Source organism: Myiozetetes cayanensis, unplaced genomic scaffold (assembly GCF_022539395.1).
Source record: "Myiozetetes cayanensis isolate MyiCay16 unplaced genomic scaffold, myiCay2020 scf9, whole genome shotgun sequence".
NCBI lineage: Eukaryota > Metazoa > Chordata > Aves > Passeriformes > Tyrannidae > Myiozetetes > Myiozetetes cayanensis.
The window spans coordinates 38,676,059-38,702,068 of record NW_026088185.1 but is presented as its reverse complement, the minus strand read 5'-3'; the positions used below and the strand labels follow the sequence as shown (position 1 = coordinate 38,702,068).

Here is a 26,010-nt window from a genome sequence, read left to right as displayed (position 1 = left end):
CGGAGTCAGGGGTTAATAACGACCTGCAAGTGCAGCCAAGCCCTGACTGAGTATAGCCCACACTCTGATCTCTGCAAAACGTGGTGGTGGTGGTAAATGGAAGAGACCAGTGACCTCCTAAACTGACAGAATAGTGGGGACTGGTTCTGAGTAATGGGAAGCAACTTGGCTTGGTTCTTTAGCCCTTCTGTGCCCCCAGGTGGAAAGCACATGCAGTGTCTTCATCACTGTATCAGATTCTTAAGTCATGAGTCCCACGCACACACACGTGTTTGTGGATACGTGCCCGGTTCTGTGCTCCAAAGAGTAGCATCAACAGATGCAGATTCCAGACATTCTGTATTTGATATTGGTTGCACAGAGGTGTGTAGGGAATTGCGTTGTCAGGACAGTGGATTGGTGCTGGGCATGGGGCTGCAAGAACCCCTGGAGCCAGGGATAGGAAAGGCCATTGGAGCTCCAAATTCAGTCTTGTCAGGTTAGAGCGACAGAGGGAGCGCAGTAGCGTGTGGGACATCACTGGAGAGGGTGTTGGGAGAGACAAGTCATAAAAGCTTGACTTCTCACTTGATGATCCCCATGTTCTTGTTGTGTAGATGAGACATGAAGGGCTGTTCAGTTTTCAGATTACATGTGAAGTACATGGTAATTCAAGCCCAGAATCTACCTGTGTTTGAAAAGATCTTTTGTGTTTTATAAGCTATTCATATCCGGTTTGTATATTATGGGAATTTTTAAACCATGTCTTTTTCACTTGTCCCTTTGCTTTAATGCAGGTTCCTTAATTGCTGTGGTAATTACTAAGGTTACATAAGTAGGACTTTTAAAATTAGTAGATTCTTCCTTTTTAAGTTTAGGATGTAGGGTTTATTTTCTGCCCTTTTAATTCTGCTTAAGGAAAAAGAGCGGTTGAAGCAAGAGAAACGTGATGAAAAAAGATTAAATAAAGAACGTAAGCTGGAACAGCGAAGATTGGAATTAGAAATGGCAAAGGAGCTAAAGAAGCCTAATGAAGATATGTGCTTAGCAGACCAGAAGGTAACCACAGCAACATAAACTTATTTTCTTGCCTCTTGTTTGTGTATTTTATCATTGTGACAATAACTTTTTTCTTGCAGCCACACCCAAAGCATTCAAGTTTTGATCCAGATAATTAAAATATATACAAATACAAGATATTAGAACACTTCAGTGGCACATGTTTAATTAATTTAATTAATTAAAAAATTTTTGTTTAAAAGCAGCCTGCTTCCCAAAAAGCGCTTGCTTGATTGCTTAAAAAAAATTCTTTACTCCAAATTATTTTTACATCAGGAATATATATCATGTCTCAGTACACAGGCTCTAGATACTCATCTAGACAACTCTTAGAAGCTGTTGCTCAAAAAAAACTACTCTCCCAGTCTTCTGTGTTTTTAGTCCTTGTCTTTAAAGACAAGAACTTTAAAGCTCAGGTTTCAACCCTCTCTGTGTCAGAGAAATCCCTTCTCTTTGCCCCCTAAATATTTTTACACCACCTTTTACAGTAATTTGGCTCAGCATAGATCCTGATAGAATCTCCTGACCAAAAAGGAAGTATATCTTACTCTCTCACCTCCTGTACCATGAAAAGGTAAATGTGTTTCAGCACTGAATAGATGGGGAGTGCAGGTTCCTAGAGCCTTTATCTTCCAGCATTGTCATGCTGGAGGTCATAAGGAAGTATCAGCTGATTTCCTTAGCTGCTATCAAAAAAGGGTTCTTTTGAAATACATTACTGAACCTTGCACTGGTTTTTGTTGCTTTGCAGCCTTTCCCAGAGCTGCCTCGCATCCCCGGCCTCGTCCTCGATGGAAGCACGTTCTCGGATTGTCTCATGGTGGTGCAGTTCCTGCGAAACTTTGGGAAAGTTCTTGGCTTTGATGTGAGTGTGGATGTCCCCTCCCTGAGTGTCCTTCAGGAGGGTTTGCTGAACAGAGGGGACAGCATGGGAGAAGTACAGGACCTGGTTGTGAAGCTTGTCTCTGCAGCTGTGTGTGACCCAGGACTTGGTACAGGATACAAGGTAAAAAAAAAAAAAGAATGTATTCTTCCTTGTGCCCCTGTGACACCTCTCTGATTTGGATTTCTATTCACTTTCCTATTTCTTTTCTTTGGTGTCACTGTTCTAATGTTACTCCAAGACTTTCTGTGCCCTGCCAGCCTTCCCGTTTTCCAGAACTCATCTATTTTCTGGGCATTTTCTCTTCACACACATGCACATCCCGTTTTCATTTGGACCTTTTGTAGGGCTATGTGTATTAACTCCTTTCACTCACCCCTTTTCATGCTTACCCTCATGTTCTATTCTCAGTGAACCTTGCCATTTCTTTCTCTAAAGTCTGCTGTGTAGGTGACTTCATCAAAACTCCAATCATTCATGATTTTCTTTCTTACTGGCCTTCTTTTTCAAGCCAGCACAGCTCTCTTCCACTCCAGAAGTCTACAGAGCATCATTGCACAAAACAGTATTCATCAGTTTCTAGGTGGACCTTGTGTTTTTTAATTTCATCCATTTAATTATTATTAATATTATCTCTGTTCTTAAAGACTTAGAAGTGAAGATTATTAATTTTTGTACTCCATTAAAGGATTTACATTTGAATAGTTTTAAAGAATAATAATGTAAAAATTAAGTAAAATCGTGTAAAAAATTCAATAAAATCATGTAAAAATAAAGTTATATAAAAATGCAAATGAACCCACTCCTCTCTTCTATAAACAATAATACAGCCTGCAAAGGAAAATAAGATTTTAAAACGTAATTGTTTGAAATGTCTTTATCCTTTTTAGGCCAAAACTATTCTTGGGGAACACTTACTGAGTGTTGGTATCAATCGAGACAATGTCTCTGAGATTCTGCAGATATTCATGGAGGCTCATTGTGGGCAAACGGAGCTGACAGAGAGCTTGAAGACAAAAGCTTTCCAGGCACACACACCAGCTCAGAAAGCATCAGTACTCGCTTTTCTGGTCAATGAGTTAGCGTGCAGCAAAAGTGTAGTAAGGTAAGATTTTTCCTAAATAGGTATGTAAAAATAAAATTATAAAAATGACGTAGTTCAGAAATACTGTGAATACACTGTGTTCTGTTACAGGAGGGCTATTGACATTCTTATAATGAAAGTTGAAATTGGTTGAGTTACTGCTACTTAGTTTTATGTACTTCCGATATGACAGAAGAATAAAACTTTTTTTTCCATGTTTCGTCCGTAATTTTGTTTTCAAAGCTTGCACCAAAAGATTTCGTTGATTACAAAAATTTTGGGGGTAAAAGATTTGGTTGATTACAAAGCAGTGTACTAGGTAGTCTAGTGAATAATTTAGAAGAGTTGTTAAATCTTCTGCAGTTTTCGTTTCTTCCTTTTGTTTTTCAAGGCATGTCTTCTTGTCTAAATGCTTTAACTGGGGTCATAAGGTGAGATGGCAAACTTGATGTAGTATTCCAAGTGTGCACTGCATTTCATAATTTTAACATGTTCAACATGTTAAAATGTTCAACAACTTGTCAAAACTCAACGTGCAATAAAAAGTTAGGAAATGCCAGTTTAGGATGTCTATTCTCCCACAGACTGACTTGCAGAGGTAAAGTCTTTTATCACCTCATTGAGTGCTGCTTTGTTTCCTGCTGAATTCTGTGGGTTTGGTACATGGTGCTGCCAAAGCAGGTCAGGGCTGTGGATGGCAAGAATGGAAGAGATACTTTAGGTTTTCCAAAGTTGAAAGGTAGCAGGAGTGGACAGTGCAAGTGCTGTGCATGAGCTGTGCCAGAGAGTTCATGTGTATCAATCAAATTCATCGTAGTAAGAAATTTCCTCTTGCTGCAGATGACTTTTAAGTCCTATTTGTAGAAATGATCACTCAGAACTTGAGTTTCTATATTTTGATTATAGAAATAACTATAATCTGCTGCATTGTTGAGGCTGGGATGTGTTGGGAGCAGGCTTGAAGACGGTGGCTGGACTGAAACCCGTGTTTTGCTTCCCCAGTTTTTGCAGTGAAAAGTGAATGTTGGTTTGTAGATCCCAGGGATCCTGGGCAGGATACCTTGGATATACCAATGGTAACTGTTTTTTCAGCACAGGAATAGATGCTTTGTGGCAAAGACATCTTGATGCTTGGCACTGAATTAGAGCTATGGAAAGAAATGTCAACTGTTATGAATTACATGCTTCTTATGGAAAGGAAACTGAGGTGATGCTGTACCTAAAGACTGACATGGGTACAGCTGCATCAGTGTTCGGGTATTGAAATTTCCTAGCTTTAGAATGGTTTCTTTCGAATTTTAACCAAGACAATTTTTTCTCCAAAACAGTTCTTCGAGGCAAAGTATCTATACATAAATGTCTGTCAGAAAAAAAATGTGTATGTTAGCAGTTAATGGATTATTTTGTCTTTGACAGTGAAATTGATAAAAACATTGATTATATGTCAAACTTAAGGAGAGATAAATGGATGGTTGAAGGCAAACTTCGGAAGTAAGTTTTGTTTCCTTAAATATTACAATATATTGCTTTTTTACCTTTGTTCAGATATGCTGCTATATAGGGAATTGCTTCTGAGAACATAATTAGCTGATGCAGTTACAGGTTTACCAAGAAATTAGTAACCAAACTACTTAATTAAGATGGATGTGGATTTAGAATGGTACAGCACCAGTCTTTTACAGTCTGTTAAAGATACATAAGATTCACAGTGTTAATGTCCCTGAGAACTGGAGCAAAGTCAAGTCCATTTTGAATTTTTTGGAGGAAAGTAAAAAGTTTTTAATTGGAATATTAAAGGAACTATAAAATTGCTATTGACATTTTCAAAGTTTATTTGGACCTGACATAATACCCACTGTTCATTCTGAAAAGCGTTTTAAGATGACATGATTTTCCTACAACAATTGCCAATGAAGTTTTGCTAATTTATGTTTTCTTAGTGTTTCCCATCTGTCATTGTTACGTTACTCCCTATAGCTAGGGATCAGGTGTAGAATGCAAACTTTGAGATATTTTATATATTTTTATTTAAGGTAAAATTGGAACTTTTGAAGGGTTGTCAGTTTCATATTCACTGTTCTCCCATCCTACAAGACAAAATTCCATACAGCAAGCACACGGCTCCAACTCCCAGGAAGCTGGATGGCATAAAGTTAACGAATCACAGGGGGTAAAAATGCATAGCCAGACTCTACTTTTTTTTTTTTTTTTCTTTACCATCTTTACCTCTTGCTAGGAACAGTAAATCCTTTCTTAGTCCCTGCTTTAGGTACTTTTGTTTCTAATCTTATGTCTCCCTTTTTTCCCTTTAATGTATCTCAGAAGGAAGAAGGAAAGAAGTAAAGAAGAAGGACAAGAGGGAGGTAGAGGAAAAAATTAGACCAATAAAAAGAAGTTCTCTACTAATAGTGCAGATGCCAGTCTGCACAGGGTTAATGTATTTTATCTTTTAGGATAATCCAAATCCCTTTTTCCTTTCTTCATCTGTGTCCCCTCTATGGGATATAGTTTAAAAAGTGTTTTGAAGTTCTGAGTAGTCAACTTACTATTAGTGGAATGGGACCCTTCCCTGTCCTTGTCTTCTTACGGCCTGCTTAGCCTTTCTCTCCCTCCATCAAACTGTAAGTACTTGTAGATGTAGGATTTTCCCTTTTCCTTACAATCTCTCATTTTTTCCCTTTCAAATAGTGGGCATAATACCCTGAAGTCCCAAGCCCCTCTTCCTTGCTACAATCATTTCTCCATTTCTTGTGTTCTCCCCTCCTGTGTGGATTTCAGGTTCCAGTAGTGCTGACCCTATTTTTGAGCGTAAGTATCGCAGGAGAGCTCAGAAATGTTGCTCTTCTGCTTTGAATTCACTGGGCTTGATTCATCTCTCTCATCTTTGGTTCAAAATTTTTGGATTTTCCACTGTTTTTCTGATGAACTCTAAGAAGGTTTTTAGAAGAGCTGCCTTTGATGTTCTCTTCTTTATTATGTCAATTGGTGTTTTTCGTAAAATCTTACAGCTGTTCTGGGGCTTCTCTGAAAAGAAATTTGTACATTTCAGTCTTCTTTTTGGTCTTTTTTTCTGCTTCCGGACTTCATTCTTACACGCTACCTTCCCCATCCATTCACATCTCAGTCTAATTTTTAAGCATCCCAGTCCCAAACAGTTTTGTATGGGAATACCTGGTTTCTTGACCACTCGCGGTGTGATCAGCAAATGTGGCCTCTTTTCACCTGCCCACAGACCTTTAGGAGCCCCTAAGTACATCCCATCGTGTGGGAAGTGTGGCGTGGATGGATAGTGGATGCTGAGGAATGGGTTTATTTGAGCTCAGCCTGGCTTGCCAGTGTTTGCTGTGGTGGATCTTCATAGCACTGTGTCCAGGCTGGCTGGAGGTGTATCCAAGTGGGATGAGAAAAGATTCTGCCTGGATCATATTTTCACTGAGTGATGTTTTTGTGTCTGTGTTCTCACTTGCAGTCAGATAAGCTTCTCAACTGGGAAGGGGGGCAAAAATACAACACAGAAGCCTGTGCCTTGTGAGGTACAAAAAAGGAACATTAAAATCCCAAGTTGGAAAAAGGAATTGTATTTTATTTTAAGGGATGCTCCTTTTGTCCCCCTTGCTGCCGTCCCTCCTCTTCTCCTTCCCTCTAGGATCTTGATAAGTATGGCTGGAAATTGAATTCTGAGCTGCCTGGACAGTTTCTGCTTAGCTGATGGTCAATGACAGATTGCATCTAATTCCTTCTCTACTACATTTAGATGTGAATCTTGATACTAATCACCATTTTTGTAAAGGCACCTGTCTCATACAATCAGTTCATCTTTCTCTGTGCTTTCTGTATGACAGCTGTGATCAGAAGGCTGCCTCACCTGAGATGATTTGGTGATTTTTTTAACTAGATAATCAATCTCAGTATATCCTTTCCACTACATGTCTTCTCTTTGGCATCTCTTTTGTAGCTTGATCAGTATAAAATGGAAAAAAATTGAAATATAGCCACTTGAAGTGGTATCTGGTTGTTTTTTACAGGACTTGGAGTACTGCAGAACAAATTTTTCACTGCAATAGTGTTCTTTTTAACACACCAGTATTATGGCATGCTCTGTGTAAGTTAAGTTCTGTTGAATGAAGCCATCTCAACTGTAAATAATGATGGTATACAAAAAGCAGTCACAAAGGGGAAAAATAACACCCTGAGTTTGGGTAGGAGGTGCTGATGCTGATTTGTGAAACTTCCATTTTTTGAGACTCAAGGTGAAGCATGTTGTAAGTATGAAGTTGATGTGCAAAAATTATGAGGAAGGCATGAAAATTAAGTCAGAAGATGAATTTTCCTTATATGATCTAGTAAACATTATAGGTGAGATTAGAGCAGGCTTCAGTCATACATCTGGTTCTTTGATGGGCCATCCACTCTTTTTATAGTTCAGTAGACTTTATGATTCTCTCAGCAGCTGCAGGTGTGGTTTTGGTCCATACCTGAAAATGGGAAAGATGAGACAGTTTTGTGAGTGAAGGTTTTCTTCTCTTAGTGAGCCATATGTGTAGGTAGCAGCAGGAAAATTATGTTGCTTCTTGAAATACCTGAACATTTTTAAAGTCATGCTGTCATTGGTTTCTGACTCTATGCTACTGTGGATACAGACTGCTGCCTTCTTACACCTGTGGTGCTGTCAGAAGGGAGCATCTTTGGTTCATTTCCATCTTGATAATTTGCAGTGTTGTGCAAAGCTTCCTTTAGTGCTTGACAGCCTTACATCTCCATTTTTGCTGTCAGCAAAAGTAACCTTTTTTGCTTCTTCTCATTTCTTTTAGATATATGAAAGAGGTGTTTGCTGGTCATTGAACTTCCACTTGCCAGTTTTATTACTGAATTGTCTTCAGGATTATCTTAGTCTAAATTGTCTGTGAAATCATCCAGTCACACAGCAGTCAATCCACTCATTGACTAGTGACTGTGATAGTGAATTCCTGTGTGTAGGCAGGAATTTCTAGTCCACGTGAAGAGGATTCAGTGGCTTGAAGTTATCCTTATAAAAGGGAAATTTTTTTCTAAAAAATGTAATTCACAGCATGGGTAGTATCGATACTCAGTGACACTAAGGCTTTTTACACGAAACCTGAAAATGTAGCTTGCTTCCAAGTTCACTGAGAGGCTTGAGAATTTTTTTTATTAAAAAGTATTTTGAATTGCTGAAATAGAAAACATCCATTTGTTTTTGAAAAATAAAAGTATAAAACTTTCTGAATTCTCCAGTGGATTAACCACTGCCAAACCCCAAACCACCATCAAAACCACACCAAAAGAAAGAGCCCAGCAGTTTTCACTTCCCCTTGATGATTTCTTGCCTAACAGTCTTTTTTCCTAAAAAGCGTCGCTCCCAGTCGAACCTCGGCACCTTCGTCCCAGGCTGTGCTGTTGGGTCCTGGCTCTGTCCAGCAGCATTTTCCAGGGCTGATCCCTTTGTCAGAGTGTCCTGGAGCCAGTGCTTGGACTGCACTCATCGGGCCTGTAGCCACTTGCTGTATGGAATATTGTTCTGTAGGATGGGAAGAGAGAGGAGTACGACAAGGAAAAATTACGGCCTGGTAATTGTGTTTGTCGTTACCGTCCTACTTTTCCCATCCTACCTTCTTCCAGTCATCTCTTACAAAATCTTTGTCTTTTCTACATGTTTATGAATCTCTTCTTAGTCAGTTACATTTTTGGTCTGCGTTATAAGTGACTGGTTTGGCCTGGCTATTTATACCTCCTGTGGTTCAGCATGTTTGCCTGATAGCTCCCTGAGAGGTGGAACTGTAATTTTTGCTGTGTGGAATCTTGTCTTATAGGGGTTTTGTAGAAGAAGAAGGTCTACTACAACCATAATTACTGGTATGTAAGTTTCCCTTTTCTTTCATAAAAGGAAAAATGACAGTTTGAGTAATCTGCTAATTAGTTGAGAAAGCTAAGATTTCCAAGGGAAAAAAAACCATATCCTAGAATAAAAACATCAGCCAAAGGACTAAAGTAATAATAGAAATTTATAAAAATTGGGGGAGGGTAAAATAAAAAAAAAAAAAAATTAAACTAACCTTGCTGTTTCCATGCAAATGTAAATAATGTCACACTTCCAACTGAGGATTTTTGCCTTTCCCTCCTTCCTCAGAACAGGTATTTTATCATCGTATCCTTAGATGCATTAAATAAAAGATAAGTTGAAATTGTTCTTTCTTCTAATCATCTTTTTTGACTTCTCAAAATCCCTCCTGTGTTTCATTTTCTCTGAAGAGTTACACAGTAAAATTCACCTGGGAGAAACAAAGTCCTTTCAGAATTAAGAGTCTTAAGGGGTTTTATAACCTCAGTTTTTCTTGTTGACTAATGACAATAAATATTGAGAAAATATAATCTCATATTGGAACAGGAGCTCTAATTGTAAGTCTGGAATGTATGACTTTCTCTCAGCCGCATAGGGACAGGTATGTTTATGCTCTGGACACAGCCCATAGTGCTCCCCTTGCTGTGTTCCCAGGCTCAGGATCATCCATGCCAAGAAGACGGGCAAGCGCGAGGCCGCGGGGGGTGGTGAGGGGGGCGAGGAACCGCATTCCCTGGAGACCCCCCAGCCCGGCCGCAAGCGCCGCCGGAAGGGCGACAGCGATGATGATGACGATGACGAGGAGGACAGCGAGGACCAGGCAGATGAGGAGGATGAGGATGATGAGGACAAAGATGAGAAAAAAGGAAAGAAGGCGGATGTTTGTGAGGATGAGGTGGGGGATTTTAAGTGAAATCAAATTTACTGATAAGTTCAAACTCGTTTTCCTTTTGTTTCTCTGTAATATGACACTGCTTCCCCAAAATGTTGCAGTAAAAAGGAGGGAAGAATAACTTGCCTCCAATGCTTTTAAATTTTTATTAGTTTAAATTATTTTGTTAACTAATAAATAGAAGTGTAAAGTTGCATTTAACATTCTCTATTATAAAGCCTGACTGTGACCTTGGTGTGTATTTTTTTCACAAATCCAGGGTAGTCACTGCTTGGCTGTATTTGATCACAGGATGATAAATTTTGCTGGTCGGTATCAGATGCAATACAGGAAGGATCACTGAAACGTTTTTAGCTTGTTGAGCTGATTTTTAATAGAAAGGCACAGGCTTCCCCTGGATGGAACCTGATATGAGACACAGGCAATACCAATTACTACATTTTAGTGCTCAGGGTGTTGCACTGTTTGCCTGAAAACAATTCATTTGTGCAAGGTTCAAAGTAAATTTTTAAGACTGCTTGAACAATGCATGTATCCGACATATTGAACTCATGTCTTTGCAAATGCCCCTTATTAGAAACCCAACTAATTTCTAGGGTAGGAACAGCCCTTTGTGCTGTTATTCTGGATTTATTTCAAGTACTAGAATGTGTGTGAATTTAAGAGAGTACTTTAGAGGAATAGCACAAAGTTCTTACAAGTAATTCAGAATTAAAAGTAAGTCATATTTAGATTTCTGGTCTCAAATCCTTCCCTTAAATCTTTTCCCCTCCTGTTTTGGTGCACTGGGCATTTCATAGGCAAAATTCGTGTAACTCTGTAGAGAAATTATTTTCTGATCTAGCAGAAGTTTCATTGCATTTGTGTGCTGTGTGGTATTTCAAGAGGCTTCATTCTGGTACACTTTTACAGAACCAAGAAATACAAGGCCTGTATCTTAGGGTGTGGATGATTTTAATTGTATTCTTTTGGAAACTTACTATTATCAAGACAGACTTTCTTGAACTGAATTAAAACTCTCTTTATGGAAAAGACTCCCATTTTTAAACTGTCAAGAAGGCAACCATAGACTAAATCATGGGTGCATTCCTCTTCAAAAATCAGCAGGGTTGGTTCTGTAACTTTCATAGCAGTTGTAATCTGAAGTGACTCTACAGCTTCATGTAGACATTGAAATAAAATGCAAATGTGGACTTACCAAAACCTTCTAAATAAGACTTTAAGAGATCCATTACTTTATGCATGAAACCCCCTTTAAATTAATTTGAATATCAAAAAAGCTTCATAGAAACTAAGATTAAATTCTGTAGTGTTAAGTGTTCATGTACAAACTGAATTATTTCTTCCAGTAAAAGAATGTTTTCAGCAAACATTTGGCCACAAGCCTTCTCCTTCCTATGCATCTGGGATGTTTTGAAAAGATTAAAGGTGTATCCTTTTTTCAGTTATGTTGTTCCTAGTCAAATACATTAAACAAACACACAATTTGAACTTTATTTTTTCCTTAGTATTTGCCTCTCATTTTCTGTTACATCTTTTTACTGTAATAATGGTAAGACATGGTAGTATGATTGTATTATGAAATAAATTTGGTGTGACAGTATATTTGGTGATTATAGGATGATGGGGACCAGACAGCAAGTGTTGAAGAACTAGAGAAGCAGATTGAAAAACTGACAAAGGTGAGAGATCATTTGTCTTTGTTATACTACAAATTTGATCACTGGATGCCATAAGTTAAAATGTTTACCATAATTTTCAATGCTCCAAATTAATATAAATTGAAATAAGGATCAGCTTTTGTTTTGTGAAAATAAGAATGATACTGTTCAGACACCAGAATTGCAAATTTAGTCTGGTGGCAGTAAGTGGATGTCACTCAAAAGACAGTTAATAATAATAGTTGTTGATATATTTGCATTTCTGAGAATAAAAAGTAATGTTATTTTTATCCAGACCTAATTGATTCACTTCTGTCTATTGATCCTTGCAATGACAAATTTTGTGTACGAGAAGCAGTGCTTCTATTACACAATGGAGTGTGGTTCTCATGCCTTCCTTTCCCTGGCTGATTTCTGCAGCTCCAAGCCCGACACAGCTGCCTGGGCTTGACATTTTGAAAGAAGCAGCAATGGAATAGGAAGAGAAGTGTAAATGAGAACAATGCAATGCTTTAGATAGGGGTACTCATGGCACCTGTTTTTATTTTTTGTATTAGAAAATTTGTCATTTAAGACTTTGTGCTTTGGTTTGTCTCATGCTTCAAATCGCAGTGAATTAGTTGTCCAGAATTCCACCTGACTTCCAGCAGTGCCAATTTAGTAGAGCAAGAATTGAATAAACAAACTGCAGTTCTTGTTGGCCCCCCTCAGAGAACTGTGTTGTTTGAAGAATCTATTTCTGTGCCTTGTTGTTCTCATTCTTTCATGAACAGTTAAAATATCTCATTAGTTTCCCATCAGGAGCTGCACTATCAGGTATCTTCAGGGCTCTGTTCGCCGTTTGCTGATGCTGTATATTTGATAGGATCTCAGCTGTTCTTGTGCAGTGAAATCTTTGATCCATTGCTTTTTAAGAGTCAGGGATAAAAAGACAGGATCTACCATCACACTGTGTTTTTAGGCTGAACACGGAGGTGATTTAATTGATTTTTTAAAGGGAGCTCTGTAATAAAGTCATAAAGGCAGCAGTTGTGAGTGGAGTATCAGGTAACACACAGACACCCCTCTACTCCGAATCTCTGAGAGAGCCTCTTTGTGTGTGACCCTTGGACTTCTGTCCAGTCTGGTAGCCAGGAGATGTTTTCTGTTACAATGAGGTTCCCCCCTCCATTGAATTATTACACTTTCTTTTTTTAAAACAGCAACAAAGCCAGTACAGAAAGAAGTTATTTGAAGCTTCGCACTGTTTGCGTTCGATGATGTTTGGTCAGGACCGTTACAGGCGCCGGTACTGGATTCTACCCCAGTGTGGGGGAATTTTTGTGGAAGGCATGGAAAGTGGTGAAGGTAAGAGCCATAAAGGAGTGATGGCACACAAAGGTACACCAGCCCAAGATATGCTGCCCATCTCAGAGGCGCCGGTTTTGTCCAGCAAGGTCTTCACCCTCAACCAGTTGCTCAACAGGCTGTTGTCAGTAGACCTCTCCACTCATGTGGTTGTCTCTGATGTCTCTTGCTGGTGATTTCAAAATGAGGATTGTTATTTTGGAAGTTTTCAGTTTTTATGCATCTACATATTTTGCTTTTTCATATTTACCTGCTTGTGGTGTTTTTTGACTCTTTCTGAACTATTTCATGTTCCCCTATGGCAGTGAACTCTACGTGTGAAAAGTAGGATGACCATAGAATGCAGAAAATTGTTTCTATCTTTAGTTGTTAGATTTTCTGCGAATACACAGATGCTTGTGTGATTGAAGATATAAAAGGTGTCTGCAAAAATGGGAAAATCATTTTCTCGCAGTGGAATGTGGATGTGCTGGTCACAAACCATAAACAGGACATTTGTTTATTTGCAGCTGCAGTATCTGATGAACATAAATTATTAAGTTGGAATGCTGGATTTTTGCTGACAGTTTTCCATCACATTTTGGACTTCTAAAGACTTGTATAAGTTGGCAGTCAGTATAAGGGTAGAAGAGAAATGTTCAAGAAAGACTGGGAGTGCAAAGAAAAATGTTTTTCTTTCCATAAAAGATAGATCTTCAGATCTTTTGTTCCTCCTATGTTTGAAGAAACTTGGTTTTGTGATCAGCTTCTACTTGTTGTACTTTAAATTGCTTAGATGTTACACTATCTGCTTAGCTGTATGGAGAGTTCCAGTTGTCATGTTGGGTGGCTCTTGAAAGAGTATTAAACTTTCCAGAATGCTGACATTATTTCAGAGTCAAAATTGTTAATGATTTTTATTGAAAGAGGTAAAATATTTATTACTGTGTTTTAGTATTTGGGGAATATTTGATTTCCCAACAAGAATTTTGGTTCTCCGCTTCATAGTTGGCTGTGAGTTTAATGAATTATCTTTATTGCAAAAATAAGCTTAAGGCTGCAGACACTGTACCTCTTGATAATAGAGGAGCTTTTTGATAAAGCACACAGAGTCTTGCAGAAAGAAAGCTGGCAAAAAAATGTCCCTTTCAAAGACTTGGCCCTGGCAAACTGCTTCAGATGGGTGAATCCTGTAGTATGTTAGCTACACTGGGGTTATTTTTCCTCCAGGTGTTTAGCAGGGTTTAAATCTGTATGCCTGGAAACTTGTTTCCTTCTGCAAAGGGAGAAGTGATTTCATTAACAACAGCAACAACAACAAAGACATTGGGATCTAGCATGTGTTGAGCCAAAAGTGAAATAATTTATTTAACTGTGATGATTGAAATTATTTAATTAGTTATCTATTATATTTAATCTGTTTCTTGTACAATTTTAGGTCTAGAAGAAGTTGCTAAAGAAAAAGAGAAGTTAAAAAAGGAAGAAAGTATGCATATCAAAGAAGAATTTGAAACAGAAGAAAAATTACATTGTTTAGCTGCAACTCACTGTGAGCAAAAGGAAGATCTGAAAGAAAAGGACAGCACTAATTTGTTTTTACAAAAACCTGGGTCATTTTCAAAATTAAGCAAACTGTTAGAAGTAGCAAAAATGCCACCTGAATCTGACATTATGTCCCCAAAACCTAATGGCAGTGCAGCAAATGGCTGCACATTGTCTTACCCAAGCAACTCCAAACCCACTCTGTGCAGTCCGCAGCCGAGTGTGTCACAGAGCTCCATGGAGAAGTCTGACTCCGCTAATCTTTTCAGTTCTAATGCAAGTGGGACAGGGAAGTTTTACAGTTCTGCACTGATTCCAAATGATCAGTTGCTGAAGACTCTGACTGAGAAGAGCAGGCAGTGGTTCAGCCTCTTACCACGGGTGCCCTGCGACGACACCTCGGTGACCCACGTGGACACGGCAGCCACTGCAGCCCCATTGACCCCTCAGTCACAGCCACCATCCAAGTCCCCATCACCTGTGCCATCGCCTCTCCTGGGTTCCACCTCTGCACAGAGTCCCATGGGATTAAGTCCTTTTGCACTGTCACCACTGCAGGTAAACAAACTCACTTTGGAATAGTTTGAATTTGCAGTGCTTATTTGGGCAGGATTTCTGTTTAGACAAATAATTTCACAGTAATGCAATCATTATATCTTCATTTCTTTATTTTTTCTTCTGTTTCTAAATGTTAATAGCTAACTACAGAAGTTGTATAATATTAGATTAAGATGTGTACAGTTAGGTTAGTCAATGTAGGACATTTTGTACATGTATTTCGGTGATCTGATTTGTCTCTTAGGTTGTTGGCCACTGGTATTAAATGAAAAGCAAGTAAATAAAAATAAGTTTTCAGAAGTGTGACACACCACACCCTACCTTTAAAAGCTGTTATTTTGTTAGCATTAACAGGGCCCTAATAAAAAGCATTTACATGCCAGTGTTATGTTAGTTTTTCTGAAACTAATTGAAGTACTGAGTAAGTACCTCCTTTATGTTTTGATTATTGTTTGACAAGTAGCATCCTAATCATAATTCAGTAATAATGGTATTTGTGCTCTGTAGCAGATGAAGACTGGACTGCCTATAATGGGACTTCAGTTTTGTGGATGGCCTACAGGTGTTCTTACTTCAAATGTCCCATTTCCATCTCCTTTACCTGCTCTTGGATCAGGGTTGGGATTGTCAGAAGTGAATGGTAACTCGTTCTTGGCATCTAGTGTTCCTGCAAGTAAAAGTGAATCACCAGCAGTACAAACTGAAAAAATAGCTTCTGCCCCTCCTACAGCAGCTGAAGTAGCCAAGCCAGTAGATTATCCTAACCCAAAGCCTATACCAGAAGGTAAGTGTAATACAAAATTAAGATGGAACTACGTGAAGGATAATTTCTACATTGCCACTATGATGTTAAAATTTATTTTCTTTTTAATAATTTTCCTATTGATTTTCTAATCTGATTGTGTGTGATCACATAAAAAAATGCCTGTAAAGTGTTTATATGCTTGTCTTGATTTAGAAATGCAGTATGGGTGGTGGAGGATTACTGATCCAGAGGACCTAAAATCTTTGCTTAAAGTGCTGCATCTCAGGGGAATAAGAGAAAAGGCCTTACAAAAGCAAATTCAGAAACACATGGATTATATCACTCTGGCCTGCATCAAAAACAAGGATGGTATGTAGCTGATATTTATATTACACATGGTGTTGGGGCATCAGACAACTGCTTAGAGCTCTTTGTTTTTAGAACAGAGTTTTAAAAAAACTCTGTTTTTAGAACAGAGTGTAATGGCTAGAGAAAAAAGGTAAAAGTCTCCTTTTGTGTAGCTGAATTTTCACCAGCCTTGGACTGGAGAAATGCCATTGCATATAAATTGCTCCAGTGGCATAAATGCTGGCTCTAAAGCTCTTTCCATCTCTGTAACACTCCAGCTCAGCCTTGCCTTTCCTTCCCTCTGGCCTTTAAATTGCAAGTTTGAAAGTGTACAGAATTTGTTGTCCATACTAGGTATTTTAAGAATAGTACACTTTTACAACAGTTCTTCAGCATTTTACTTGAGTGACGGGTAAATCAGCTTGGATTTACCAGAGAAGTTATAATGCTAATTAAAATAATAAAAATGTGATTCTCAAATACAGTTGCAATTATTGATACCAATGAAAATGAAGATAACCAGGTAACTCGGGATGTTGTGGAAAACTGGTCAGTAGAAGAACAAGCAATGGAGATGGATCTTGCTATTCTTCAGCAGGTGGAAGATCTAGAGAGGAGAGTTGCATCAGCTAGTTTACAAGTTAAGGTAAAACCAACTTTTAGTAAAATGTCTCTTTAAAATAAGCGGTAAGAATTTAAAGCAGGTAACAGTCCTTTTGCTGGTGGTAAGTGCCTTCTCTCTCCATCCTAATTGTCTGCAAATAACACTGCAGCAGTATCATGGAAATTGGTGTTTGAAACATTTTATTGCCGTTCAGTTTTCAACTGAAGATGATGAGAATGGCATTTCCTGGAGAGTGTTGTCCTGCAGTGCAGTTCCCTGCACGTTTTGTTAACCTCCTGCGAATGCACAGCTTGTATTGCACATGGACTGCTTAACTCTCGAGGGTTTGTCATAGTTTTGCCTGGTTTGCGTGGCTGTTGCTGTTAATGCTTGCAGAGAAGCCTACAAGCACATCATAATACTCTGCTTGAGTATTGCAGCGTCATGGAGAACGTGTGAGTGTGATAGAGTTAAGAATTCTTTGGAATTCGGAATTTTCCCAAGGTGGGTGTAAGGTTATCAAGTTGCGGATGTTTGGTTACGGTACAGATACAGTGTTCAGAATCTGCTTTGGGCTGAGGTGGATGTTATTTCTGTGTGACCAGTTGATACACTGTTTCACGAGCCTGCTGGACAGGTAGACCTGATCTGGTGTTTTCCACGGATAGAACAGGATACTTCACAAGGGGGTAAGAATGTTGTGTAAAGGTCCCTTCAGAAAGTCTGGTAATGCTTGTATTTTTTTGATTAATTATTTTAGTTCTCTGGATATTTTGGAAACTGTCTCTACAGATGGATTACAAGTAACCAAGATCTACTGGAAACAACGCTTCAGTTACTTAGTTTGATTCCATAGAACAGTTCCTCTGTTTACACACTGAGTTAACGGCATCCAGTAAATGCACAAACCTTTCTATTGACATAGGGTTGGCTGTGTCCTGAACCTGCATCAGAGAGAGACGACTTGGTATATCGTGACCATAAGTCAATTACTAGATTGCACAAGAAGCACGATGGGGATTGTGCTGGAGGCGGAGAAGGCAGTGCCAGCTCTGTAGAGCGGAGGAGTGACAACCCTCTAGATATAGCTGTAACCAGGCTGGCTGACTTGGAGCGGAACATAGAGAGAAGGTATCTGAAGAGCCCCTTAAGTACCACCATTCAGATCAAACTGGATAATGTGGGCACAGTTACTGTCCCTGCTCCTGCACCATCCATTAGTGGTGATGGTGACGGGTAGGTTATTGAGATTAACTTGAAAAATTATTGTGCTTCTTTGCTAATTGGAGCCTATTTTCTTATTGCCTGTTATCTATGTACTTTCTTGTATGTCTGTGATCCGTATGGATCATGTTATTCTGCATGGTGCTTTGTAAAGATTTTTTTTTGTTACGTTTGTTGATAATCTTGCGAAGTTATCTTATATTTAACTGGTTGTGACTAAGCTTTGAGGCACGTAGCCACAGTCTGTGCACTACATGAAATTTAGTTGCTTAAACCTTATACTTATTGGCTGTGTACGTTTTGTCATTGCTTGGCTTTCAGTGTGATAATGATTGTTCCACATTTCAAATAAGCAAACACACACGTGACCCTCTGTATCTCAATGCAGAACTGAAGAGGATATTGCTCCAGGGCTGAGGGTGTGGAGGAGGGCCTTGTCAGAAGCACGCAGTGCTGCACAGGTAGCTCTGTGCATTCAGCAGTTACAGAAATCAATAGCATGGGAAAAATCTATCATGAAAGTTGTAAGTATCTAAACTGCTTTTCACTTTTCACAATCTAAACTTTATCATTTTAAGTTGCCATGAGGAATAACACATTTGTTATTACTTCATGTGAAACCTCACACAGTTTAACTGCACATTGTGCATAGATGACTAAGCCAAAAGGAAAAGATTGTCCCTTGCTTGCCAAATTCAGCATCCTGAACTTGCTAAGATAAAAAGCCCCTGTAACTGGTTACTTTAAGGTGGTAATTATTCTCTGATGATGACATCGGGGTAAAAGAGAGTCATTTCTGGCTCCATCTGATGGAAGGTACTCTGTCTGATGCAGTGTTTCTGATCTCATCCATGACACAAGCTTTATGGAGGTTCAACATCACATACCCCAGTTGAGGACTTCCCTTTTCAGAAAGTTGAGGTGCTCCCAGTGTGTGGCTCCTTTGCACGCCCAGGTCTCACACTGGAACGTACAAACTGGGCAAGTGTGTGAGCAAACAGGCTGAAATACCTGTTTCCTGGTACACTTAGCATGTCAGTCTGTGATAACTACATACACAGGAAAAGCATGCAGAGAGAGGGCACAAAATTTGCATGGTCCACTGAACCTCAGAGTTCTGAAAACAAAACTATTACTACAGTAATAGTGATTATGATGTGGTCAAGTGTGGCCAGTGCTGTACAGTGAGTGCCAGAAGTGATTCTTCTATTTGTGGTCTTTTTCCTCAGTCCTATACAGATCCTAATTACACCTGGACAATTAAAGGATGATTTAAACAAAAACTGTAATGTAAGGCTGTATCCTTTAGTTTATATAAGTTTAGAGTCGTATCTTTTTTGCAAAAAGCATATGAATTTGGTAGGAGCACCTGAAAAGGCATTTGAATGTTTCAAGGTGTAGTAATTTATTATCCAGAAAGAAACCTATCATTCTCAATTTGATTGAAATGTTCTCTGCATTTAATTAATAATAATAATGGCCAGTCTTCGCGAGCGAAGATCCGGGGAAGGTCTTTCCACCTTCCAGCCTGCGCATTGGATTTTTTAGGTGAGACACAGTGTGCGCGGAACTGAGGCCACCCTTTAATCCTAAGGTTCATCTGCCGGGGCCAAGCGAGCTTGGACAGTGGCAGTGAGGTCCTTAGGACGTAGGTGGGTTGCCTTTAAGGGCTGACGAGCCCCACCTGCCCGGGAGTGGCCCTGACCGGGAATCGAACCCGGGTCTCCACGGTGATAGCGCGGCGCCTTTACCACTAGACCACCAGGGGCTCCGCATTTAATTACACAGTCAGCATAAGTATTTGGTGAAAACATTTGGAGTTCTTACAAGTTCCTGAAACAAATGTCTAGATATAAGGGACTATCAAAATCACACTGAGTATGTAAAAAAATGGACAGTCCTATAGATATTCTTAAATTAGGGTGAATTTTACGAAGTGCTGGGATCATTTGTTTTGCCTTACTGAATTTGTTCACGGCAGCCTTTGGATGAGATCCTTACTAATAATTATTTGGAAATACTCTTGTAAAATATAAATCTTCTATATTAAGTAGTAACTTACATATGCAGTGTGGGCATAAATGAAGAGTTCTGAGATCATATGTGTGGGCCAGGGGGTTTTGATAGGTATAAGATACCTTTACTTCTCACAGAACATTAATTAATTACAAAAAGTGGTCATAAGTCTGTGTGCTGAAGGACACCTGTCTTGTAATGAATTGCTTTTCCAACATGTTCCCAAATGTAGCCTTTAGATTAGTTCTTCACGTACTGCATATATTCTTTTTCAGATGTGATCATTAGTAGATTCCAGTTGGGGTAAAATAAAAGGAATTTTGAGAGTGAATTTTTGTGTTTGGAGGAGAAGGGTAATTTTGGTACCATTCCTGTGTTTCAAAGTTTAAGAATGGAATTAAAACCATTTTTCATGAATTACAGTACTGCCAAATTTGTCGAAAGGGAGATAATGAGGAACTGCTGCTCCTGTGTGATGGCTGTGATAAAGGCTGTCACACCTACTGCCATAGACCCAAGATCAGCACCATCCCGGATGGGGACTGGTTCTGCCCTGCCTGCATAGCGAAGGTAACACTCGCTGGCAGGGGGAAGGGACCTGGGCTGAGTGACCTGTTTATACATGGGACAGTTACAGGTGCTTTTATCAATAGGAATAATGGTCTGTGTGTTTTATGTGGGGCTGCCATTAAATTATGAGACTAACAGTTTTATAGAACTTGGATTTCAGTGGCAGTAAAGGACACAGTTTTATTTGTTCTAAACTGGGGGGGGGGGGTTTAATGTAAATGAGTACAGAATTTTCATGCTGATTCAATAGCATAGTTTTTAATTTGACTTTTAAAACTTACTCAGTATTTATCTTGCAAATTTCATCATTGTTGACAGACCAATGTCATAGATTCTGTGTTAAAGGGAAAATCAGAGAAAAACCCTTGGTAAATATATGTTTTTAATTTTTGTGTGTTTAGGTCAGTCTTTTAGGAATAGACATGTGTTCGTCCAAAGTGCTGCCAGCGTGTTTGTTAGGAGGTACTGTTTTACTAAGCTGAACGTCAGGGGCTTTTGTATCGTCGCAAGTTGAGAACCTAAATCACTAGTAACAGGAATTTCTCAGCCTTATTTGCCTTCAGAGACGAGAAAAAAGTGAATAATCTCTAATATTAAGTATTTCATTTGTTTTGATGCTTTTGCTTCTGATCGTCACTGCTGTCTGTGAAATGATAACAGAAGTTTCTGTAATTTCTTGGTTATTACTTATTTTGCTTCTCTCTATTGTAGGCAAGTGGTCAAACTCTAAAGATAAAAAAACTTCAAATCAAAGGGAAGAAAAGTAATGAACAAAAGAGAAGCAGGAAATTAGCAGGAGAAACAGAGGATGAAGACTCTGCAACTACAAGCGCCTCCTTAAAAAAAGGAAAAACAGACCCTAAAAAAAGAAAAATGGATGAAAATGTTTCTGTAAGCCAGTTAAAGCAAGAAAATTGCACTGCTGTTAAGAAACCTAAGAGAGATGACTCCAAGGACCTGGCTGTATGTAGGTAAAGTGTCAAATTCTAAACTTAGGGGTAAGTCTTGTTGAAAGAAGTAATGCCTGATTCTTTTTATCCCTGTTCTGGGGAACAAGAACACTGTTCTTTGTCATATTTATATAGACATAAATACACATAATGCCATCATGCTTCTTCCGAGAATGGGACGTGTGAACCCCAGTAGCAGTGGTACTGACACCTTTCTCAAGTGTAGCCAAGACAGTTATGCACTATGATTATCCACTATGTCCAAAGGGCTTTGCTTTATGGAGGAGGACACAAGAATCATCTTCTGTGATACCGTTGCTGGTCAGTGAAAAGCAGTGTTAGTTTAGCCTTGTCACAGTTTTGGACAGACAGTATTAGCACCTGTTTTAGTGGTTTGTGAATGGTTTACACTGAGGATCAGACTTGCAGAGCCATGTTTTTCTTTTGGAATGTTGCCCATTAGAATTTCATCTTACGTAGGTTGGCTGGAGAGAACTTAATGTTATTTTAATGACTCAGTTAAGATGTCTGTCTTTATATACATTGTTCTCAGCCTTGCACAGGACAGAGAATAAAGTGCTTTCCTTTTATAAAGTGAATAGTTTGGCAGTGCATGGTGAATTTATAGAACAGTGGAAAACCTCTGTAAATGTATGAACAGCTTAAAAATACTGGTTTTAACCTTATTTTATTCAGCATGATTCTCTCAGAATTGGAAACCCATGAAGATGCCTGGCCTTTCTTACTTCCTGTAAACTTGAAACTTGTTCCTGGTTATAAGAAAGTTATTAAAAAACCTATGGACTTTTCCACCATTAGAGACAAGCTAAGTAGTGGACAGTAAGTAAACCTACTGTAAATTTTACTATACATTTAAAAAATAATATTAAAATACAGTACATTTTTTTAAATTAGCTAAACTGTATTGATCTGCCTGCTCTGACACATCTGTGATTACTTCTACAGTTACAATAAAATTCTTAATTATATGCTTTTACCTTTGCCATAACCAAGTGAAATACCATGTTAGGTAGGAGAATCTGTCAAACTGGCTGAAAAACAGTAAAACTGCTGGGTCAAATGCACCAAAACAATCAACAGGAAAAACTTTTCTTCCTCATCTTTTTTCATGGAGACATCTTAGTGTTATTACCTGTCAGAGAGAACCATCTGTGTGGGCTTTAAGAGTAGAGTCCCTGTAAGTGTTGTGGGTGTGGAGTGACTTGGCAGCTCTGTTGTGGCAACACTCCAGTAATGGTGGTTAATCATTTTATAGTCCTAGAATTAGACAGCACAACTTCTAAAAAAGATCAAGACAGTATATTGCTCTGTCCCCCTTCCCTCCTTGTCATAACCCTGTGCTCTAGGACTGCCCAGCACCAAGGCACGTTTTGTCATCTGTGAAGACTGAGCCTCTTGGGTGTCTGTCAGCTCCACGTGGAGCGAGTTTCCTGGGATAGCACAAGGGCTTTCTAACCTCTTCAGGCCTTTTCTCCCATGAAGATGAGATTTAAATGCTCTATATGTGGTCATTGGTGTCGATAGACTTGTAACTTTTATTCTTTTATTCTTTATTCCTGTGAATATTGGAGCACTCTTTGGGCTGTGTATGTTTAGGGTAATAAAAAGAAGAGCAAAGACAATGTTCATGATTATCTGGGCAGTCTTCTTTTGTGCCCATTTGTTCCTCTTTTAGGTAAATGCAGCTCTACTCAACACTTCCTTTGAAAGGACCCTGAGCCCAAGAATAGATACATAAATGGAAACAGCCATAGCATTTTAACTAGAAAGCTATTGAAGGGAAGGGGGAATTAGTTTTTAAACAAGTTTGTTTTCCAGTACAGGCATGAAATTCTACCTTACAAAGCTTTTGAGGACAATAACAAATACAGTGATGAGAGAGTATTTCCTTGCACTGATGTTCATTTTCCTGTAAATATTTAAATCAGAATTTAAAAACTAAATGTATAATTAACTTGTCAAACATTCATTGAATATTCACTGATGTTAAGAAAGTTCTTTTTCATGTAGTTGAAGTGTTTTTCCCCTCTGATTCTCCATGTTCCAGAAATCATTCACCTTTTTTTCTTCCAGGTACCCGAATCTTGAAGCATTTTCTCTTGATGTCAGGCTTGTTTTTGACAACTGTGAAACTTTCAACGAAGACGATTCTGACATAGGCAGGGCTGGCCACAACATGAGGAAATATTTTGAAAAAAAATGGACAGAGATTTTCAAAGTGAGCTGAAGCTACCAGAACTCTTTTCTTTTCTTTTTTTTTCCTTTTTTTTTTTTTCCATCAAATGAGGACTGATGAGACCAGCAATGTGAACTGTATTTACATGAAAGTGCAAGGCACATGTGTAACTAATGACTGGGTTTTCTCCTTTAAAATATCACAGAATTGTGATAGTAGTTTTAAAGGCTTCACTCCTACAGCAACCATGGCCCCTTGGTTATTGGTTTGTGTGTTTTAACAAAACTAATTTAGGTAGAACAGGGAAGCACACCCAAAGAATTTCAAAGGAAGGGGTGTTATAGTGCAATAGCAATTTATCAAAACGCACTGAATATTCAACCACCAGAGCTCTACTTGGGGAAATGGTTCTCTTTTCCCTTTCAATAAATATCTATTTTTCATTTTTTTACTTTGTAGTTTATTTTTTAGTGAATGTATTTAATTTTATGAATTATTTATGATTATACAGCATTCAGAATCTTCGTTTTCTGTGAAAAGGAAGAATTAGAAAATTGCTTTAAATGTTGAAAATACAACAAGGAATGTTTTAAAATATAAAACAAAGCCAAGTAAAACTGTTTACACTGATGTGCTGTGAAAGCACTAAAAATTAAACTTTACTGTAGAGTTACAAGTACATTTATATATATGTTGCTGCATCACTTGAGTAGTTAAATTGTATTTCAAGACAGTGAAGAAAAATTGAGACATGTATATACTGTTCATTATTGTTTATATTAAGTCTTGTTTTAAATATGTATTATGTGTACATATTGTTTGCAGACATTATTGTTTATGCCTTAGGAGGATGGTAGCATTTTATTTTAGTCTTAAGGTAATTATAGCTCTATGGCTTGTACAGTAATTATCCTCTACCAACACTGTGGAGTCTCCTTAATCTTGGTAGTGCCTGCCTTTAAAACAGGGTGTAGGGGATATTAGTTTTCCATTTTTCTATTTTGTTATATAATTTCAAGCCACCACGGCCTCAAATTCAAGTATAATCATTTGTATCCATGTGGAAGAAAATTGTGACAATTTCCTACGCACACAGTATTTTTTCATAGAAACATTTCCCTCCATTTGCCTTGCCACAGAATAAGACATTTGTAACCACTGTGTTTTATCTACTGTGTGTTGTGGTGGCCTGTTGGGGCAGATAGATCAGAATTTTTTTTTGTACTAATGTAAGAGTACTTGAAGTTTTATTTAAAAGAAATGTGGAAAGGTAGCATTCTTTTTCTTTTCCTTTTTTAGGAGTGTTATTTTTCACTAGTATGTGTGGCACGGATACAATAAAAGACTGTTTTGCAAACCAGATTTTCTTGGCAATTTTAATACTTGAGCTCCTGTGTATACAGGTGTTTTATTTTTTAGTATCTTGGGAGTCTTGCATTTAGCACTCTGTTCTTATGGTGCATCTCATTCTCCTGGCCTTTTGATGGTGTTTCCAAAGGAAGCAATTGCCTTTGCCAGCAGTCAGAGAGCAGGTCCCACTTGCAAGAATCCTGTCAATAACTGAGGGAGGCCTCAGGGTGTCCCCAGGGCTGGGGTGGCACTGCCCTTATGGTGGGAGTCATGCCATGGAAACACACACTATGGATAATGTGTCTGAAAACCACTGTAGATTTAAAGTTTTGTCCCTTTTTTGGCCTGTAGAAGGTCATTAGTCATAATCCTTGCTCTGACTGAAGAAAACAGAGGAATTGCAAAGGGATATTGTGGAACACCAGTACTTACAGCTCTGTCATAAAGCAGTGTTGGGAGGGGTGTTTTTTGCTTTTAAACTAGGCCTGCCACGTTTGAGCCTTGGAGCCTTGGTTTATATCAGCCTTGCTGTCTTGTCTCTTCTATCAAAGAACAGTCAGTGCCTATTTTTTTAATGAAATGTTTTTTTCTGTTGCCCTCCCCAGAATATCTTGTTCAATGATATTTTTCTTTTCTGAAGTCTTGTTAGAATAATCTGTTATTACCTAGAATAAAAAAATTACATCTGGGTGTCAGGCAGTTTTGCATTCTAACATGAACTCCCCCAGACTGCTCCACAACTTTTCTTTTCACGACCTTTGTGAAGATTTCACTAAAAAGGTTTGCTGACATGTACCAGAGATGTGAAGATTAATCAGTGTTGTGCATGTGTGATGCTAAGCTTGCTTAGATAAATGCGAAAACTAATTCTTCCATGAAAAACAATCTCAAATTCTGTACTGGACAATGCTTTGTCTGCCCTACTAGATCTGTCAGTTTTTTGAAATGTCAGAGCCAGTTACCAGCAACACTACACACATAGTTGGATTTTTTCAGCTTGTATCCTAATTCAGCTCAACGGCTGGGAAGCTGAAAGCAGGAACAGCTGCTACGGTGATGCCGGTGAGACAGGTTTCCGGCAGTGGATCTCACGGTGTGCAAATAACGTGCTGTAAAACAGAACGCAAGATGGTACAGACTGAACACGGAACGGAGATTATTGCAT

General features: G+C 38.6%; 1 protein-coding gene across 14 annotated transcripts in view; it reads left to right on the top strand.

The window, feature by feature from the left end:
- BAZ2B (bromodomain adjacent to zinc finger domain 2B) overlaps window positions 1-24,855 on the top strand; it is a 113,686-nt gene extending 88,831 nt beyond the window's left edge. For 8 of the 14 annotated variants that reach the window (XM_050339325.1, XM_050339321.1, XM_050339319.1 and 5 more), the window contains 17 exons: window positions 898-1,038; window positions 1,790-2,044; window positions 2,812-3,026; window positions 4,422-4,496; window positions 9,517-9,757; window positions 11,374-11,436; window positions 12,618-12,762; window positions 14,180-14,841; window positions 15,349-15,625; window positions 15,800-15,955; window positions 16,420-16,580; window positions 17,464-17,774; window positions 18,151-18,286; window positions 20,202-20,348; window positions 21,060-21,319; window positions 21,995-22,138; window positions 23,393-24,855. In XM_050339325.1, the coding sequence (XP_050195282.1) occupies window positions 898-1,038; window positions 1,790-2,044; window positions 2,812-3,026; window positions 4,422-4,496; window positions 9,517-9,757; window positions 11,374-11,436; window positions 12,618-12,762; window positions 14,180-14,841; window positions 15,349-15,625; window positions 15,800-15,955; window positions 16,420-16,580; window positions 17,464-17,774; window positions 18,151-18,286; window positions 20,202-20,348; window positions 21,060-21,319; window positions 21,995-22,138; window positions 23,393-23,546 (3,543 nt within the window). In that variant the 3' untranslated portion in view covers window positions 23,547-24,855. The remainder of the gene's footprint in view (window positions 1-897; window positions 1,039-1,789; window positions 2,045-2,811; window positions 3,027-4,421; window positions 4,497-9,516; window positions 9,758-11,373; window positions 11,437-12,617; window positions 12,763-14,179; window positions 14,842-15,348; window positions 15,626-15,799; window positions 15,956-16,419; window positions 16,581-17,463; window positions 17,775-18,150; window positions 18,287-20,201; window positions 20,349-21,059; window positions 21,320-21,994; window positions 22,139-23,392) is intronic. The other 6 variants (XM_050339324.1, XM_050339323.1, XM_050339322.1 and 3 more) reach the window with 3 other exon arrangements.
- The last annotated feature ends 1,155 nt before the right edge of the window (window positions 24,856-26,010 follow it).